The sequence below is a fragment of the Cyphomyrmex costatus genome, unplaced genomic scaffold (assembly GCF_001594065.2).
Source record: "Cyphomyrmex costatus isolate MS0001 unplaced genomic scaffold, Ccosl1.0 scaffold300, whole genome shotgun sequence".
In the NCBI taxonomy this organism is placed as follows: domain Eukaryota; kingdom Metazoa; phylum Arthropoda; class Insecta; order Hymenoptera; family Formicidae; genus Cyphomyrmex; species Cyphomyrmex costatus.
This window is the reverse complement of record NW_017277126.1, coordinates 184,148-203,888: the sequence shown is the minus strand read 5'-3', so window position 1 is coordinate 203,888 and position 19,741 is coordinate 184,148. Positions and strand designations below refer to the sequence as shown.

The 19,741-nt window shown below is 31.1% G+C and overlaps 1 protein-coding gene across 1 annotated transcript in view; it reads right to left on the bottom strand.

Moving 5' to 3' along the window:
• Window positions 1–19,741, bottom strand: part of LOC108775553 (uncharacterized) — a 36,101-nt gene extending 16,360 nt beyond the window's left edge. The window contains exon 1 of the mRNA XM_018541958.1: window positions 19,546–19,741. Within this exon, the coding sequence (XP_018397460.1) occupies window positions 19,546–19,741 (196 nt within the window). The remainder of the gene's footprint in view (window positions 1–19,545) is intronic.

The following is a 19,741-nucleotide window of genomic DNA, read 5'->3' as shown; positions in this document are numbered from 1 at the left end:
CCCGCGCACACACACACACACACACACACACACACACACACACACACACGCACACGCACACACGCGCACGCACACACACACACACACACACACACACACACACACACACACACACACACACACCAGTGCAACCCGTTAAAAAAGATATTGCGCTGATTGCGCATAGTTAATTAAATTTTTTCCATTTACTGTTGTCTCACGAGAATAGGACAGACCGATGCTCTTACCATAAATGAGATGAATATAGATGGTATACAGCGGTGCGCGGACACCCACGCGACCTCGTTCATACATTAAAAGGTCAAGCACATTTGTTCTTCCACATTGAATTCGCTAATGGTACCGCTGACGTTAGTCACGCCAACTGTAAACATATTCTACGTAATTCGCATGTGCGTAATAACTTCAACATTTGCCAATGTCTATACATTAGCACATGTCAAAATTTTGATCTGTGTAATGAGACAAGGATTTTAGCACATCCTAGTCCAGCTTATAATTTATACTGTGCATTATGTTAAAAGATATTTAAAAACACCATATTAAAAAAGGTATTTAAAAAACTTAGTTAATTATTAAAATAATCCAACAATAAAATATAAGATAAATCTAATTTCTTAAAATTATTCGATTTTAACTCTAGGGATTGTAATCGATTACAATCTAAAAATGATGTAACAATCATGGTATTATAGGTGTGGATGATTGAAATATTCTAGTAGGTACTATACGCGATATCATTGTTCATTTGCCGTCTCATTTCGGTAAACAATAATCTATTATGATTCAAGCTATTATGATTTAAACTCTATACCATAATTAAACCTTCTCATGATATGTTATTCCAATGCTTCAATTATGTGTTCGTAGAGTACTGTATATTTCATAAATAACTTTGAATTCAGATGAGTACTGATCGATTTGTATTGTTTGCAAAGTTATAATTAATTACAATTTGCACTTCGTTTAATAATACATTCACTATTCAAAGCTTTACTCGGATATTACATAATTGTCATTTCTTAAAAAAAAATTCGATTAGATTTTAAGATTACCAAATTCTTTCTTAATAATAAATCTTTCAACGATACTTCACTCTATATCTATTTAAAGAACTTAAAGCTAATTTATAATTAAAATTACATTTCAATAATTAATAACATAAATTACTTTTCTTATAACATTTAATGTCTATGTAATAAGTCTAATTATAAACGATTCAACAAAATTTATATAAATTATCAGTAATATAAATGATAAAAAGATATCAAGCGACGCGGTAACATCGCGACGCTAAGTGCATAAAATAAAAATATAACAAGTGATTATGTTAAGTGATCGCTTGACGCATAAACGTCATCATGTATATCTTCATGTCGCTGCCAAATTCGCGACGCTACCGCTAGCCTTATTAGGAGTTTTGATATGGACAAACTTTAGATTAAAATTACTCAGAAATTAAAAGCCCAATTAAAAATCTAAAAACACTTTTATTATAGATATAACGTTATCGATATCTTTCGATTGCAACCAATCCGAATAACATTGTTATTCGGATCCAGCTGATACCGAGATATATATACCTAGAGACCGAGAACCGAAAAGGGACTGTTTCAAGATTTTTTCAGTCGTACGTGTGACACATACATGTAAAGCGTTTTGTCCATTAAGCTGCTGTTCACAATGTCTACATTCAAAAAATAAATTAAAAAATAAATTAAATTATGTAAAAAATGAAATAAACTAATAAAATGAATTAAATTAAAAAAAAAATTAATGAATTAATTAAATGAAATAAATAAATGAATAAAAATAATCAACATTGAAAAAAGAGCATTGCAAGGATCAATATTTAAAAAAATAATACTATAAGTACACATAACACATATGAGAGAGAGAGAGAGAGAGAGAGAGAGGAGACGGTCACATTAAACGAAGCATGTACATCATTGATTGAAGTAATCGCATTACCAATTCAATTAATTATATTATTCTATTTGACTCTTTATTTGAGTTCATTTAACTCAAAGATTATGTCGAATTTAACTCTGAGATTGAGTTGGTTAAATCATCGATTCGAGTGGCTCCAACTCATTTTCGAGTCAATTCAACTCGATAAATTACTCCATTTGACTCTTTATTTGATTTTATTTAACTCCGAGATCGAGTTGCTTCAACTCATTTTCGAACCAATTGAACTCAATTAAATTACTGCATTTGACTCTTTAGTTGAGTTCATTTAACTCGAAGATGATATCGAATTTAATTCTGAGATTGAGTTGGTTGAATCATCAATTTGTGTGGCTTCAACTTATTTTCGAGTCAATTGAACTCAATAAATTATTAAATAAAGTAATGAAGCGACGCGGTAGCGCCGCGACGTCGAGTACATAAAAATGTAACCGCTTGACATGATCGCTTGACGCATGAACGTCATTGTGTATATGTCACGTCGCTGTCAAATTCGTGACGCTACCGTTAGCTTTATCTGGAGTTTTGACATCTACAAACTTTAGATTAATATTACTCAGAAATTAAAAGCCCAATCAAAGCAGTAACATCCCTTAAAGAATCTTTTTTAAAAGAAGAAAAAATATACGTCAAGTACATAAAAAAGGTATTGAATTCTTCTTAATCAAAAATCGGACATAAAATAAATGTAATTAACCAAGTATTTTATTACGCGAAACACATAAGATAGACCGAAAGTAGTTAAATTGTCAACTGGATTATAATAATAAAGAAAAAACTTGGTGTGCCCGGGTTGCATTAATTGTATGATACTTGTAAAAACATTAGTCCAACATAGTATTTGCATTATAATTGAATTAAAATATAAAAATAATACATATAATATATACGTATGTATATGATATATGTATAGCTTGTGGAACATGAAAATATATTCAAAAATAATATGTAGATGTGATGTAAATTATAGAGAAATAATATTTAGATATATATATATATATATATATATTAGAGAAACATTATAGATAACAAATTTATAAGTTTAGTAAGCGATTATTAACATCTCTTCTTTGAATTATTGTTTTTCATATATTATGTATATCTGCAGAATAATGCGATAGAACCATACTGGTTCTAGAATATTGCGTTTTAATGCAAGTCTTTTCTTCATTATGATCCAGTTGACAATTTTAACCACTTTGGGTCTATCTTATGTGTTCTGCGTAATGAAATACTTGATTAATTACATTTACATATGTATTTCATGTCCGATTTTTGATTAAGAAGAATTCAATGCCTTTTTTATGCACTTGGCGTATATTCTTTCTTTTTTAAAAAAAGGTTTTTTTAAGGGATTTCATTACATATCACACAAAATATATTTTTGTATCTCGTAATTAATTTTAATTAAACTGCAATATGTTAAAATTCAGTGCTCTTCTATAAGACACAAACTGCGATGGAAAATGTTAAAAGCGAGTTCTATTTTAAAGATATTGCAACAATGATAGTTGTTCTTAAATGTCAAAACGTTTCCAAGAGAAGCGCTTTGTTGCAGATCATATTAACACAGGAATCTCAGTTTGAAATTAACACATTCATTGCATTTGCGGCGTACATGCGTTATGAGATGAGGAAATAAGCAGCTATAATTATACGATGACTGTGTGATTCGGGATGAATATGATTCGCGGACTTAACGATTACATGACCAACACGTACTTGTAACAAGTACAAACCTAATTGTTGCATTCGCGACGTTATACGATATAAATTATTATACTATTTAATCTCTTGTATACAGTACCAGCAAATCTATAAGCAACATGTAATACGTGGGTAGTGCTGTGAGATCTATCGAATGATATCATAAAACAGATCGTTCATATCATTATTATTATCGGTTTATTTTCCACGAGAAATTCACGTCCACAAAATGATATATTTTAATAAAATAAAATATATCACGTTCTGCAGCATAAAACGGAAAGAGGATCCTACTAGGGGGGGACGCTCAAAGTATTAAATAGTATTATAAACAATTACGTGATAAATCGTTAAACATTTTAATTAAATATCAACAATAATAAACACAGTTCAAGTGAGCTTTAGAAAATTTTAGTCCGTTATTCGTCTAAAAGTTATTAACGAAGAAATTTTGTTAATATTTTTACAATAAAGAACTATTTCACACTCTCTCTTTCTTGCGCGTAATAACTTTTCACGCAAAACGAGGTCCATCCTATCTCCCCCTGTCAAGGGCGTAATAACTTTTCATGCGAATATCGCGGGTGGATGTTACTTTGCATGGAAAGTTGGATGCTCCTAGACAAGAGGGAAGATGGAGTAGATCCCGCTTCTCAGAGAAAATCGGAAGTCGTTTGCCCCTAAAGATATAATTGATTTCGCTTTTTAGCAACAATATAAGTTACAATGATAAATACATTTCATTCCTTCTGAAGAGCTATAGACAGGGTAAAATTTTGAAAAAAATCGATTTTTTAATTTTGTAATATTTTGGAAGGTATACGTATCGAGAATACGTATGCCAAGTTTTAAAGAGATATTCGGAAAATTGACGAAGATGCAGTAGTTTTCGCGGCAGTTCTTGTACGACGAAGCGCGGTGGAGCACGAAGTAGGCTTATGCCAACACGCATGAAAGTCGCTTAAGCGCTAGAACTGCTTCTGGCGAAGAAGCGTTTTTAGATGATGTGGAAGAGTTATTATATGAATAATAATTTAAATACAAGGACTCTTAATATAAAATGGACAGTTGTGTAATAGAAAGGACTAATAAGAGTCAAGTAAATAATTTGTCAAAACTTCAAATAAAGAGATGAGCTATACATTCTAATTATAAATTTTACTTTAATATGTCGACAAATTGACTTTACATTATATAATGCGCGCATTACATGTTTCGGCTGTATGATTCAGTCATCCTCTTCGAATGCTCAAATAATCTTACAAAACAAAAATCTATCTTATTATATTATAAAACGTATTATATTGATATAATATTAAAATGGTTGTGATGCTTTTTTTTTTAAATTCCCGCTAAACGATTGGAGCACTAAAATTCGCAATAGAATAATAAATTAGCACCTAAAAAGCGCTAAATTGTTTACCTATTGCGAACTTGATTTTCAATGATAGGGGGTCCGACTTAACAGACGTGTTGTGATGGACATTTTGAACCAGACAAAATCGTCTTATATAGTTGAATAAACGATTGAACGACTGATTGAACAATATTATCGACAACCGTAAGAGTTAGACGTGTCTAGTATCGCTATGATAATCGATTTTCTTTTAATTTTTGACATTGTATAATTATGTGACTATCTCTCTTGATTTCGATAACATTTGCGAGATAATGACCTTTGACGATCTATTTATTATGGACAATTTGAACATGGTAAAACACAGTTTCAATCGATCGTTCAATCGTTTCTTCAACTAATGCCCATTTCCACCAATGCAGATTAACTTTAACCCTTAGTTCCGACTCCAGGGTCGTTTACGACCCTGCCGAATTTTCAAAGTGCTGTAGTTTTTGAAAACGGGTAGGGAGCGCGCATAAAAAAAAATATTAAAACTTTTTTTTTTTCAAAATATTACTATTGGGGCTTCAACTTGAAGGTTGAAGGAAGTTACTTGAATTTTTTCAGATTTTTTGAAGCGTTTTTATTGTCCCAAATAACGCTCGGACGCGAACGACCCTGGAGTCGGAATTAAAGGTGCCGAAAAGGACGGTCGGAACTAAGGGTTAATCTCGGTTCAATTTGCTCTTCATCTTTTTCTAATTCTAAAAATTAGAAAAAGATGAACAGTAAGTTAAACCGAGATTAAAGTTAATCTGCATTGGTGGAAACAGGCATAAGACAGCGCATATAGTCGATTTATTATCAACGAGGCAAAAGTAACTGTTCAAGATTACCCTTTGTACAACAGCCTTAATTCTAGTAATCGAGATAAACAAAATTTGTTTACGTACTTCAGTACTGATAGAATAAAGACACCATAAAACAAAATTACCTGACTTTATTATATATTTAAAAAACATTCTCAAAGAAACTCCGATTTTTCAGGCCTTCACTCTGTCTATAGCCCTCAAAGGTGTGGAGAAAAAACAAAGATTTGCTGATCATAAAACATATGTGAATTCAAATAAGTCACATTTTTACAAGAAAAAGTTTCAAATACAATATTTAAAAAGTTTTAATAGTATACGAGCTATAAATAAATGAATTTTCTTTATATTTCTTTAAAGGTTAAATAATAACAAATTAGAGTCACACAATACGTGCGTCATATGCAGTATTTTTTCCACCATATATTTATTGTTTATGTTCCATATTCATGTATCGTTAAAAATTATGGATCAATATTATTCTGCGTGGGAAAGAATGAAGGCGTATTATTACCTGGAAAAATTCATTTCATATACATTCTTTAGGATACTTTTTTCTAAAAAATAATTTCAAACCTTTAATAACAAAGTGTAATTAATATATTTTAATTAGGGTTTTGTTAAAAGTATTATTTATTTCATTACGCTTCCCAATTGAAATGTTGTTTTTTGTCGAATTGGTAGCACCAATAAACAGTGGATTATTGTGATAATGTTTTATAAATACTGCGTCGTGAATGAACAACCGTTACGCTTGCTTGAATGAAAAGATCACGACGTGCGTAAATATAGCTAACACACTATTTTCCGCGCGCAGTGAAAGGAGCACATTGCACGATTGCACTCACAGTCGTGGAAATACTCGCCATTTATGCCGCTTACCATTTTTAGAAGCAATATTCAATGCGTAAAGCTATAATAAAATGTCTCCAATATCACGTTTCGAGTTCATCGAACTTATTATATTAATCAATTTATTACGATGACATAATGTCTATCCAAACAACGTAACGCAAATTACAATAAGAAATCTCTATTGCCGTTCAAAAACATAAATATAGGTACATATTAAACATAAAACTTACTTCTAAAAGTAAAACAAATAGTTTTTGACGCCATAAAATCAAAGAATAGTCCTAATAATTTGTATAATATAGGAAATGTTTGTTTTTAACTAGAATATAGACAAACAAAATTAAAATTGAAACATTAAGGAAAAACTAAAGGAAGCAAGATATCATATATCTTTTTACCGTACGACGTACGTAGCAACACATGCGGAGTCAATTACGTTTAATCTCGTGCAACGATAAGTGGCTATCCGCTTCCAATATAAATGGACATTCTCGGGCAGATAGTGGCAATTCATGTAACATTCTTCCCGTTTCATAACTTAGGAGAGATATCGGCTTACACACACTCTCAAAAGATATCCATCGAAAAAAATATTACTGCCAGAGGAATGTCCAATTCAGCCTGGCTTTGTAGCTTAGCTGTCTCACTCTTTTGTTCCGCCAGAAGCTTAAGTAGCTTATGTTATCCATGAAAAGATGTGGTGCTTTTATGGATCACATCAGTTCTTTTTCATATTCGACCTATATATGGTTTTATTTCTATATGTATCTTTCTCATTGTCTGATCGTATATATGAAGAAGCTTCTCTGTCTCTCTCTTAAATTTATCTTTTCTAGACGCGATTAAATAACGGATTTTTAAAGTGTCTCGTAAATTTTATATGAATATAAATTATTTTAGTTTGTTATATCTTACAAGGAATAAGCAAAAACTTGAAAATTAATTTACAATCAACAGAGATGATTTTAAATAAATAAATAAATTTTTTATTGCAAAACAAGGAGCCGTACATTCATAGTGCTTAATTAATAAGCATTCTTCAAGCAGTTCATAAAATTTTGTTAATTGAAAACTGATTTTCAAGTTTTGGCCTATTTCTTGTTACATTTAAAGAGACGAACATCGGATAAACAATTGAAAATGACTAAAGATTTAAATAATAAAAAAAATTATAAACAAAAATAAATATGTTGCAATCGATTTAAAAAGATACTAAAAAATTCATCAAAGTACGTTAAAATTTTAAATTGTAATTAAATAATCATTATTTTTAACAGTATTTGATTTATTCTAATTAAAACTTATTCATCTATGACGTCTTTCTCTCAGTTTATTTCTATCAATTATATTAATAAGTAAAGGTTATTACACAGCATCAATTAGCTTTCGAACCCATGACATATAGGTACGCAGTACTACGTCGTTATAACGTAGGTGAATTCGCAATATCGGTTTATACCTTACGTGCGTCATAAATCGTAACAAAAATACAGTTATTTTATAGATGATGGGTATGTCAAATACTATGTGTAGTTTGTATCCGGTATACAAGGTCCATATACGATTTTTCGCTGAAATATCCGGTAAAATCGGATGGCACGATCTGATAATGTCACGAAACACTACATTTCACAATAAAAATACAACGTATAATATTTCTATTGTGCTTACATAAATCATAATGGCAATAAAATACTTATATAAGACATAATAATAATAAGATAAAAAAAAACGTAAAAATTTATAAATGAGCATTATAATTATTATGATCTTGACTCCTGACGATATAGAAAGAATAAAAAATGCAAAGTCGCTACAGAGAACATTGTCTAGTCGTTCTAATGATTAACCGTCGTAATGTACCGATCTACGTTAAATACGGACTATTATCAGCATGACATCCTGCAGATCTTGGCGTCACGATTGGCGCGAACACGCGAACCATGACCTGGGTGTAGCCTGTCCGTGCAACATGCCGTAATCGTTGCGAAATGCGCATGGCGCCATATCCGTCAGTTAACTTGAAAAAATCTGATGACTTTTGAACATTCACACAATATTTTGATAATAAAACGATATCTCTTTAGTAATGCTAAAAAATTTGTGAATCTCATACATTTCAATCGTCTTTTTAATCTCCAAGAAAAACGTAATTTTATTAAATTTATTAATTTTTTTCTTATCATATATATATTGTAATAAAAAATGAAATTCTTTATAAAATATATACTTATCTCCTCTCTGTGACATACTTATATTTCAAAATCAATTGTAATTAAAATAGTCTAATCGCTGCGGTCTGTATTACTGGAATCGATGTCTATTGAGAAATATTACTTATCCATGTATGATTCACTTATTATACAATTCACATGAATTGTTTGATTCATCATTTAATGACGGTCACTTTTTTCGATTACAAAAGATTATATTATAATATACATAACCTCTCTATAAACATATAAAATCTAGATACAATGTGAGAATATGACAAAATTGTAAATATTCAATATTTATAATTCGTCAAGTTTAAAACCCTCCAAAAATAAAAGCTACCATATAACGTAGTTCAATGCATAATTACGTTCATTAAAAATGTTTTTTAATTATTGCTAAAAGCGGCAAACCTTACTATAAGAAAATTTATATTTATAACAAATAATTTCAATTTAATATTCAAAGCAAATGTAATTTTTACATATATTTTTCATATATTATACAAAATACACTTAATTTTTCCCCATAAACGAAAATACCTGCTTGGTTTTGAATAGAAAGAATGATTCTCCTATAAATAAAATATATTCTTTTATATAAAAGATTTATATAAAAATTTTATATAAAAGAAAATATTTTTGTATATGTACATTTACCATAGAAGAAGGTATGAAATCTTTACTTTCTCTAGCATATAAATAGTGCAAATACAGAAAACCATCTATTGTCCTTAATACTCCTTTAACATTACCAAGTATTATTAAGCTTTTATCATTATCACAAAGAGTAAAGCGACTATCTTTAATTGATATAAAAGACAAGCATAACACTACACCTTCCTGTACGTATCTATAAAGACTTGAGTATATCAACAGGTTCGTCTATGTGCATTCGCTATATAGTCCATAGTAATGCACTCCCACCGTTTCCGCCGGATGTTGAATTCCCAGAGAACTTCTGCGCCTCGGGTAAGCACGATTTACCTATCGTTTGAGAATTCCATACATAACTCCTGTTGCTCGTGATATTTGCATGGCAAAATCTAACATCGTTTAACTTTTCAATTTACCGTCTATATAACTATACTTGACGTTAATAAAATGTTGTATAATATATAAAGTACGCACACATTGCAAAATATACATATATATAATGTTTAAAACAGACAAATATAAATATATAATTTTATGCCAATATTTTAACAACTGTTGCAAGAGAGACATATAAAGTTATAAAATTTATAAATTATATTTTTAAAAAATAGAATAATATTTCCTAATAATAATAATATTTTCTTTTGTATTAATGTAATTTGTAGTTTCAACTTTATTAGTAATCACAGCGTAATTTCTTTTCGGAAGTTTTGATGACTTATGATAAAAAGAGAGATTTAAAAAATATGTACTTTTAATAGCACGATTTAATTACATGTTACGTAAACAGCAGAAAGACGTTTTTCATTGTTACAAAAAACATAAAGAGAAAAATCTATGTACTAGTTACATGAGAAAAAACAATAACAACTTTTTTACTAATTTACAAATTTAACTAATGTTGAAATTAAAATTAAAAATAAAAGAATCTTGTATTTCTGTTTGTGTAAAGTTTCAGAATTCATTATATTGGTAATTAAATTTTCGAAAAAACCTAAATTACATTGAATTTTGTAAAACTTTTATAAGAAAAAATTATTTTATAGTACAAAATTTAATAATAGCAAAACCTGTGTTATAAATATTTTCAAAAAATTGATCTAGAATTATTGATTTCGTGTAAGCTATTCGAAATTTCTTACGTAATTCATCAATTTTAATTACAACTTATGAAATTTGACTATGATAAGCGGAACACAGTATTTTAGATGAATTTATTATACACAATTAAAAGCTGTATATATTATACATCATACTTACATAATATTATTACCTTTATTAAATAAAATATTAAATACCATAAAATATATGAGAGAGATATATAATTATTTCTCTTTACTGTAATTACGTTGCCCACGCGTAGATAATATATTGTTGAAACTTCTCACATTATCTCCAAAAATTTTTGCTTTATTATTTTTGCTTATTATACATTTACGTGTAATATAATAGCAAACGCCCACGCAGGAATTTTCCGTGGGAGAAATTCTTGGGATTCTATCGGAATAATATCAGGGATGAAATCTCAATAAGACATGGATATTTAAATAAGTAAAATACGTCGCGACATTGACGTAATATTATATAACTTAATTGAAAAGTTAAATCGATGTGTTTGTGAGTATTCTATTTTGTTGCTCCAAATTATTCAATTTTCGCATATCAAATTAATAGCAGAATATTAATTATAGAGAGACAATAACAATATAAATATTGATAAACATCAAATAAACTGCTTTCATTATTTGAATTTTCGTTTAATTAACGCAAGTTTCCATTTCCTCTCGTATTAAATTAAAGTTATTAAAATGAAGTGTGTGTAAATTTATGAAATTATGAAATTATTATGTGAACAATCATAATTAAACAATCTTAGTCAATATTCATATTTTTGAAGTAAAAAATATAAATTTAACATAATAATTTAAGAAAATCATAAATATAATTTATGGTCTTCTTGAATAATCAAAAATTATTAGAAATCAAGAAAATATTGTAGTAAAATCTTTGCTTGCTATTATCCTTTATACATATTTATATGTATTCTTTTATAGGAGATTAACCGACTTCTATGTGTGTATGTGGGGTGTCATAAATTTGAAATAATACAATAGCCTTCAAATCTACACACATTGTGCGCGCACCCTAAGTGTACTGCGAATTGTACAACTTACGTCAATAAATTTCGGATACTGTGTCACATAATTCGGCCCAATATGATTATGATGAATGCCCTACGATTTGCTTTGTAGGCGTTAAAATGGATCGCGCTGCAATTGTAACTACGGCATATGTATATATATGATATACATATATCAAACGATACGATTGACGACGCCCATGCTTCCTCTCAAATTACGTTATTGAACACCTTTGCGATATACAATATATTTGCATTACATCATGCGTAGCATGGAAATATAATCGATATATAACAATTAGGACATAATGAACATAAAAGCATGAAAGGATAATTATTTCTAAAGATACATGTATCTACATATCTTATCATAAAGCTTTTCTTCCATGATAATACAATATCTAGATGAAAATAAAATAGCATTCGCGCTAAAACAAAATAGAAAAATAAATATTATAAAATTCTCTTCTCTACGTACATGACTACGTACGTAGGTACATTACACGATGTGACATGACGTGTGAAATATATTGTAAATGTAATCGTGACCAGTGTGTGTAAGATACTTCATTTTCATTACCTAGATACAAGTACTCCGGAAAAAACGTACTATGAGATACAGATACTAAAAAAAAACAATGCTTAGGTGAATGGTACTCAAATGTACCTTAAGTATATGTGTGTATACCTAAATAGAAATATTTTTATTTATTAATGTAAAATTTTAGAAATAGTTATTTATAATTTTATGCAACTGCACATTTACATTAGATGTATTTTATATGTACATACATAAATATTCTCTATGCGATAAGTTTAACATAATAAATATTAAATGTTGTAAATAAATAAAATGAAGGAATACTTGTAAAACCGTTAATTAGTTTTATTCAAATAATTCATTTAAATTTATACTTTACGTTTCCAGAACGTCAAACGTTCAAAATTGTTCTTGAACAAATTATCTCATCGTAACGTTAAAGTCGCTATGTACTAAATGATACGTTCAACAGGCGCGAAGCGCTTTCGATAAGTGTATTATATTTCAAACATCCTTTTTACGGAACTAATGCAAAAAAATATCATCCGAAAAGCAACTACAATGTACCTAAAGTAGATACAACCACGTGAGAATGTCAAACACGACATTACATGTCCTCTCGTACTTTTATCTTTTATCACTTCTTTTTATTATTGTAAAAATATGCATTAATTTATTATTATACATTTTGTTCCTTTATCAAAAAATTTTAACGTCAATTTTAACCTGTCGTTGCATTATATCGGAAAAATTTCGTCTCAAATTATTTGTAAAGAAGAAATTTAAAAACAACAATCGAATTGAAGGGTATCTGATAACGCATCATCGCGAAAGCAAACCTAAACGAAGAATCTTATAATAACGCATCGTATTCCGTTATGAACGAGAGTCTTTGTACTAGTAAATGAGACTCCCGCGTATACGCGGTCTATAATTTTTAGAGAAAGGTCGTATAGAGAGTAGAGCCGCAGAAGGGGGGGCAGGCAGGTTGAGTGAGAGCCAGGTAAAGGCCATTGCACTCTCCCGGCTCGAAAACTCCTGGCCCTAGCGGTACCTTATGCCTTTCTCTTCTCTTCCTCCCTCCCTTCCACCCTCCCACCCTTCCCTCCCCCCCTCTCTCTCTCTCTACGATACATTTTATTCTTTATATATACATATATATAAAAAGAATATAAAATGTATAGTATGTATGTATACACATACATGCGTATCTGTATGTGTATATATATGTATATACTACACACACGAGCTTCTCACACCGCGACACATACACTCGTTCAACCTTTATACTGTGCACATGTGTGTTATTTTGTCCACGGTCACGTGTAGTACCGCTTTAAGGAATCGACCATGACGCGTCATCAATCGGATCTGACATGAACGCGCAATGGATTCCATCGGTCAACAACCGGTCCTGAATGTAATGGCACGTTGACGAGCGAGAAAAACAGCGTCTGTAACCATCTGTTGTGATCAAAAGCTCATTGTCACTTTGTTTCAAATCGTCTCTTATCGATTTTATAAAAAATTTTATTAAATCTTATCAAAACAAGAAATTGGATGTTCCAATGTTAACGAAATGTGATTGTATTTACCAATAAGATTGAATTACTAAGCTATAATTTATTATTATTTCAATTCCCCTTCACTGAAATAAAATTACTTTCAAGGAGAAAAACAGAGATTTAATATTTTAATAATTTTTTTACCTTTTTAGTAAAAGATCATTTAATTACTTTAAATAAATTTTTGCCTACACTTGAAACATTGCAGAAACCGAGGCAGTAAACATTCTTACGACTACATAAATATAATGTAGAAATAGTTTGCTATTAAAAATTAGAAAAATAATAAATTATATTTACATTTCACATTAAATGTCTGCCCTGAGAGAGTTAATATAATTTGATGAAAACTCTATTATTGACGATAAAAAATTACTACATCTATTTATAGAATTAAAAAATATTATTCATAATAAATATGTAACACAAAATTATGTACCATAATTAGGTGCAAAAGAGAGACAACTTCTATTACATCATAATAATTGATCCAATCTTGTGAGTCAACAATAACGCAACACATATGAGGAAAAAGGAGGCGAAAGAAATGCGTCCCGCGTTGTTTACGGCTTATCAACTTCATCGCAGAACTTTCTCGACAGCCCCGTTTCTCCATCCGTAATTAACAGCTTCCCAACGTGCATCGTCGCGTTACGCGCAACGAGAACAACAAATGTATGAGTGCGCATGCGTGTGTGTGTGTGTGTGTAGCAGTATTCCTACCACCTGTAAAACGCAGGGCTCTTGTCACAGGTATCTACATACCTGTATCTTGACATATCTTGTACGCAAATGACCGTATCTCATATATAACCATACAGAGTGAGAATAAAATTGCTAATTAATGTTTATTTTCCAAATGAGGCATTTTTAATCAAAATTTTCCTTGTACGAATACTTGCATTTACTGTACATAAAATGTTCCTAAAATAGATTGCCAAAAAAGGATGGATAAAATTATCAGATTTTGGACTAAAACGATGGAACCTTTTTTATGCTTTCTAATTTTTTGATGTGTTGAATCATCTCCAAATGTTAATTTCATGCCAAGCTGATTAAAAAATATTGAAAGTTACAACCGAAGATAGAATTTTGACGAAAATTATGCCACTTTTAATGCAACATGTTCCCATTAGATCAGTTTGAAGTAAATGTGTACTTCAAAAATAATTTAGCACATATTCAAACATATAAGAAAACATGCATGAAAATTTTACTCCCCCTTTAGAAACATATTCTCCATTGTATATTTTCTCTCGTGAGAGAAATGACAAAATATTATACTCGCATTCTGTTGCGGATTTAAAAAATTAATTCTCTCTTTAAAAAAATTGTAAATATTTGTAATTTGTGAGGTTTAGTAAGAATACAATTCATACAAAAATTATTAATCTTAACGTAAATTGCTTTTTTCTTTCCATCTTAAAAACATGATAAAAAAATGATTCCATTCTACAACTTTTTGAGACGCAGAGAAAGTTTGTTCGTAAAGTTTATTTCAGGAACACCATATATATATAGACACACATCCGTGTCCAATATTTAGCGGCAGCGTCATATGGTAGCAGACACCTGCTACGCATAGAACACGGTTACTCGCACGCGTGTGCGTACGCGGTTGTATAATGGCTACGGGTTTATCGAACGAGGGGAGCACGAGTGTGGGAGCGTGTTATTTCTCGGCGCGACGGAGAGACTCTATTCCACGAGGATTTTTCTCCCGCGCCAGGTCGGAGGAAGCCATTGAGGAGAAGAAGTATATTGTGTTATTTTTTTCTTTCCACGATGCTCTTCGATATGCATGCGTACACGCGGAACGGGAGAAACGGGGAATCGCGGACAATGGCGGAGGGAAACTAATGAGAATCATGCGTATGGGAAACGTATATTATTTAGTTTCGCGCGTTGCTCGAATTTCAACGGATTCCGTTATGATTATTACGGTGAATCGCACGCGAATGAGGTGTCATATCGGTGCGATTACAAGTTGGTACGCGCGAAGCATCGTTATATACGCGGCGTCCTACGCGGGATACCATCGACAAGGAATTACGTGTGCTGTTGTATTAAGCACAAGAAAACCGCGCATTATTGAGCAACGTCCGTTCCGTCGACGTTCTTTGAAATATCGCGTTCTTCTATACCGCAATACGCAATGATGGATAATGAGTGTCGCGACGTGTTGAGCGAAGACGAGAAACGTGCACGTTTGTTTAATCGTGTTTAATACGTGACACGTGTGAGCTACTTATTATCTTAAAATTTCATTGCTCAAAGAAATCGTCATCATAAGTAAAAAAAATTTGCATGCGCTAACTTACAATACTGCATGTAACATATTGACGGTTCATTCGTAAAAAAAAATTCAGAAAGAGGCATGTACCGCTCATTTACTACATAACGACATAATTAAAAAATAAAATTGTTACTATTACATGTAAAAAAAGAACGGGAATATAAAAAAAACTCACATTTAAAAATTAATATTCTGGAATTTTAATCTTCGTTTTAATAATTCGAAACATTCAAACTTATTTTCTAGAAAACCTTGTTTCTTGAATTGTATTGTTGTATACACATGATAATAAATAATATACATGATGGCAAAAATATGTAAATTAAAACATAACAACATTTTGATATTAATTCCTACCTAAGGTATATACACAAAAAAGTTGGAAATTAATTTCCCGTCTACTTGAAGCTTCAATATAATAATCAACACGATTCCGGAATGGGGAATACGTAATAGTAAATGGAAGCGGTATACACGCAAGCGGTAAATTGCTCTCGTTAACGAGAATGAAGGAAACATCGCGTTGACGCGATTGCGTAAAGAGTAGATGGACTTCGTATAGTATATAGAAATACTAGAAATTACGTGCGATTCTCGAGAAGAACGCCGCAAATCGAAGGCCGCGACTATCTCCGTAGCATTTGCTGCTGTAACTACAATATTAGGTAAGAGAGAAACAGGTCAGCGAGAGGTAAAGGTAGACGAGGAAAAGCAGTGCGCGTAACGCAGCTGTAAAAATGAGTTGCTGGAATTAATTGTCTCGATATATAGAGAGCTGTGTGCGGTGTAAATTGGGTCAAACCCGTTAGTACTCCGTAGAATCACGCTGCAAACGCGTTTTGATTATACTAAGCTGATATGAATGAACGAAGGAAATGTTTCTGGCTCCTTGAATATGTTTAATACGCTCTACTTGTGACGCGGAACCGTTGAAATCCTCTCGATGTTGCGCGGTGTTCGTCATGAAAAACAACATAACTCGCGATAATTGTGCATCCTTGAACTGTTTTGGAATGGCGTAAATGTTTCTCGAGATGTTTAAGAATGAAAAGTATAAATTGTATCTGTAATAAATTAAGAAAAGCTGATTAATCTTGTTAATCGGTATATATTGCGTAGTGCCGCGAAAATGATGTCATCATAAATCATGGTTATTTTTGTGCAGAGTATCTTTGAAAGAAAAATAGGTATATCCTCTCAATTATCATTATTCAAATATTACTCATTATATAACTTGTTTGTTTATCGAAAGAATCTTATCTTACTGAAAATAAAATACTTTTGTGTGTGATATATAAATATGTTACGTTGATTAATTATTCTTGCTACAAGACAAGAACAAAGTGTATTTATACAATACAGTAAATTGTGCATTTCTTTAAACAAACGTATTTTTCAAGAAGAGAATCTTGAAAATTTAAATACAATTCGTTCAACTTATTATAACTAGTAATCAATTTTAATTTCTAGAAAAGGTTTTTTTTAATAAAAGATAATACACATCATTAATTAATTTGCATTTGAAGCACGATTTCATCTCGTTATGTTCTACCTCTAGATATTAAGTAGACAGTTATTGCACATTCAATATCCGTTTGTTCATTTATCACGCACGTACAAAAATGAATCCAATACAGAGCGTAATATCCAACATCCTTTGATAATCCCGTTACGTGCTGGCATCTCTAATCAGTACATCGTCTAGATGAGATTCCTGATTATTGATCATCCTGAGAAATACTCGAACATATATATTGCGAGACAAGACATCCAGTTTTATGTGACATTTCCTCTATTACTCGGTATGTAAGATAAAGTATTAGAAATATGTTTTCTAATAACCTTAATCACAAATAACAATTCATTATAATTCGCAAAAAAGAGAAATGACAAAAAGCGTATTAAAATGCTTTTAGAATATTAATGTTATTATATGCTAATGTTCATCAAAAGTAATCTACAATAGTTTTGTGATACAAATTTGAACAACCAATAAGAATAGATCTAATTAAATAAAAGAATTCTTACATTTGATCAAAGTAAATCTTAGCGCTTAAAATTTCTGTGTAAATTTATAGCATAAATATCTGATTCTGCAAACAACGTGTTAGAATCTTTTACGATTTTGTAACGCAATCATGAGCAGAAGCAGAGTAGTAATATCTCTTATTAAATTGACGAGCAATTTAATAATTTTTGATGCTAATATAAGCATCTTTACATAATATTAATAATCAGATGTTAATGAGAATCTTAAATCTACGAATAATTATTAATAGTATTAATAATTAAGATGTTAATGGGAATCTTAAATCTGCGAAAAATATTACCTCAGCCAGAGATCGAACCTAAAACTTCCAACTTTCCGGAACGAGCGTCATACCAATTTGACCATCGAGGCTGATCTAATTTTAATTAAGATGCCCGTCACAGAGAATATAGGGAAAACCAAGTTCGAATATTAGATGAGATTTTTCGTAATAAATTCTTGACAATATTTTAAAGATGCTCATTAATATTAATATTATTAAATTGTTTTGTTTATCAATTTAATTTGTAATATTATATATTCCAACTTTTGTAGTTTAAAACTATGTTTCGAGATCGACAAATAAATCGGCAAGCAGATTTTAGTTGAACTTGTAAGATTCACACAAAAATATTATCAAACATCAATATCCGCTTTGAATATGGCCTTCTTCGCTCATTTGTGTTAATCTAATTTTCTTTCTTCACTTATGTTAGTGTTTTAATGTTACAGCTATAATAAAAAGAAATGATAAAAAGTTACTACAGAGTTATTATAAAACCTTAGTTGAATTTAATAAGACAGTGTTTCTTTCTTTTCCGATATAAACTTAGAAAATGTTTAGGATAAAAACTAGCAAGAAGAATGACAGAAGTACTGTCGAAAATCGGATAAATCAAAAAAACATCAATCGAAAGATGAATCACGCATGATCGATTTTAATTAACGAATTCAATCAACACTGACACAGTTTAAAAATTTAGCGCTCCAATGTAATATTTTTTACAGCCAAATGATAATTTCAGAAACACTTGTAGAGATTAGCAAGTTGAAAGGGATCAATCAACGCGGATATTGGTGTTTAATAATATCTTTTTATGTAGGTGATCCTTACAAGTTCAAGCAAACTGCTTGCCGGTTTATTCGTCGTCGATCTTATGAAACATAGAGTTTTAAACTAAAAAAGCTGGAGTGTATATAACATTACAAATTAAATTGATAATATCGACGGGATCGATCGATCGCTCCAAGATCGCGAAAAAAGACTCAGTAGCCTACATAGCCACACGAAATGAGTCACGTATATCATGAGAAGCGAGATCTAATTAATAAAACCGATCACGCGCGCCGGACAATGACTCACCATCAGGATTGGTGAAGTATCCCCAGGTGGGAGTCGCAGTGGCCGCCGATTGCACGACCAGAGCCACGACGCTCAGGGCCAGAGCGCCGGCGGCACCCCGCGCCGCGACGGCGCGCTTCTCGCTCCGTTGCGGATCGGTAGTCGTCGTGGCGATCGCCCTTACGCCCTGACGAGTGCTTGAAGGATTGGTTGCCAT